The 2,064-nt window shown below is 46.3% G+C and overlaps 1 protein-coding gene across 1 annotated transcript in view; it reads right to left on the bottom strand.

Annotated features, from left to right (window-relative positions):
• Bbs7 (Bardet-Biedl syndrome 7) overlaps positions 1-2,064 on the bottom strand; it is a 36,526-nt gene that overhangs the window by 13,219 nt on the left and 21,243 nt on the right. Inside the window, exon 12 of the mRNA XM_005370395.2 lies at positions 1,168-1,242. Within this exon, the coding sequence (XP_005370452.1) occupies positions 1,168-1,242 (75 nt within the window). The remainder of the gene's footprint in view (positions 1-1,167; positions 1,243-2,064) is intronic.

Raw genomic sequence — 2,064 nt, 5'->3', positions numbered from 1 at the left:
GAGATCCGCCTGCCTCTGCCTCCCGAGTGCTGGGATTAAAGGCGTGCGCCACCACCGCCCGGCAGTGAGGCACGCCTTTAATCCCAGCCCCAGAGAGGAATATAAAATGGAGGAGGCAGCTCTCGGATAATCTCATTCTGAGATTCCTGGAGGCAGGATCGCCATTTCAGACTGAGGTAGAGGTAAGAGCCAGTGGTTGGCTGTTTTGCTTTTCTGACCTTCAGGTTGAACCCCAGTATCTGTGACTGGGTTTTGATTAATCGTGCTACAATCCACTTTTTCTTAGTCTGTTTTAGTTTTTTTCTTGTTTTCCTTTGGTGGTTCTGGGGCTCATGTCCAGGACCTTACACCGGCTAGGCAAGCATCCTACCACTGAGTTAGAGCCCCATCCCGATTACTATCTACCACTCCCAGGCACCAGCTCGTCTCTGGTCTGCCTTCTCTAGTGCCTCTAATCTGGGCTTCTCTTGTCCCTAAATTCTCTTCAGGAGTCACACCTTGCTTTGCAATGACTGCCGGCTAGTACTAATGGAAAGAAGAGGTACAGCGGGCACGTCCCCCAATCCTAGCATGATCTAATTGTGAGTAGTTCAGAGAGATCGAGGACTCAAGGAAAGCCCACTGAATGATGGCTTCCTGTAAGCATCCAGGAAGCTCAGAGTGGACCAGAAAGAAGGGAAGAAACAGGTATGTACTACTGTAGGGCGGTGCAAAACTGTCGCCTTTTCAAGAAAAACGTTGAAGGACTTCTTTGGCAGAAGGACTGCAGGAGAGGAGAAGCAGCACCTGCTAGGGGTGGATGGAGCTGTAATTTCAAGTTGAAGCATAGAAAGGCACAATGAAGATCCAGACTTATATCCAGCAGTAAACGGGAACCTCTCAATGGCTGTGAAAAATGATTCAGTGGCTTCGTGCTTTACAAAGACCTCTCTGGGGGCAGCTATAGGGCCAAGAGTGAGTTAGCGGAGGGGAAGCAAGATAAGAGCAGGTAAGAGCTTAGGGGAGCCTAGGACAGGACCCAGGAGTATAAGGCGGGGCCTCAGGGTCAGGAGAGGGAAGGGCACAAGCAGGTTAGACCAGAAAAGCCAGTAAGGGAACGAGGGAAGCAGTAGTTCTGACAGTTCTTACAGACTTCACTCAAGACGTGAAGGCTTTGTTTTAACTCACCTCTGTGTCACAGCTGCTAAAGCTCGCCACAGCAGAGTTCTTATCCACGTCAAGCAGATCTATTGGGACGTCACTCTAGAGCAAAACAAAAAACGTAAAAACAAAAAACAGGTTCAGAAGGAAATGTTTGCACTAAGGAGTTCTAGTTTATAAGTCTTCAAATTTGAGAGTGCAAATGCTTTTAATGTACTCTTCTCCTTCCCTGGTGTTGTTTGAGACAAGCTTTCACCACGTACCCTGCTGACCTAGAACTCTACCTACAGACCAGGCTGGCCTTGAACTCACAGAGATCTTCCCCCTCTGCCTCTCCGTTGCTGGGATTAAAGGGGTGCTTCATTCCTGGCTTCTGCATTTGTAAAAAAGGGTCTCACCAGGGAGTCTGGCCTTAAAACCTAGGATCCTCCTAAGAATTCTGAGTGGGAGATTATGGGTATGCAACACTATGCCCAACTACTGGTTTATATTTCTAGAAAGTAAATTCAATAAAGAATAAATTTTTAAGTAATTATTCTTTAATATTTGGGTTATCAGAAATCAGAGAACACTTTCTTATCTCTTTAAAGAAAAATCTTCCTGTTTTTGTTTTTAATTAGTGAAAAGAGGTTATCACAGGCTTTAATCATGGGGTAATTCTGATTATATTAATTACATGTGTGTACATGAATATGTGCATGTAGGTGCACACACAGGTGTCGTCCTTGGTCATTTTCCACCTTAGCTTTTGAGACGGAGTCTCCACTAAATCAATTACCTAGAGCAGCTGAGCAGAAAGCTCCAGGCACATACCTGTCTCTGCCTAGCACTGGGATTACATAGACAGCCACCTATACATGTCTCTGCCTAGCGCTGGGATTACAGAGACAGCCACCTATACATGTCTCTGCCTAGCGCTGGGAT

Source organism: Microtus ochrogaster, unplaced genomic scaffold (genome assembly GCF_000317375.1).
Source record: "Microtus ochrogaster isolate Prairie Vole_2 unplaced genomic scaffold, MicOch1.0 UNK78, whole genome shotgun sequence".
Lineage (NCBI taxonomy): Eukaryota > Metazoa > Chordata > Mammalia > Rodentia > Cricetidae > Microtus > Microtus ochrogaster.
Note: the sequence above shows the minus strand (reverse complement) of the source record. Positions and strands in the feature narration are given on the sequence as shown.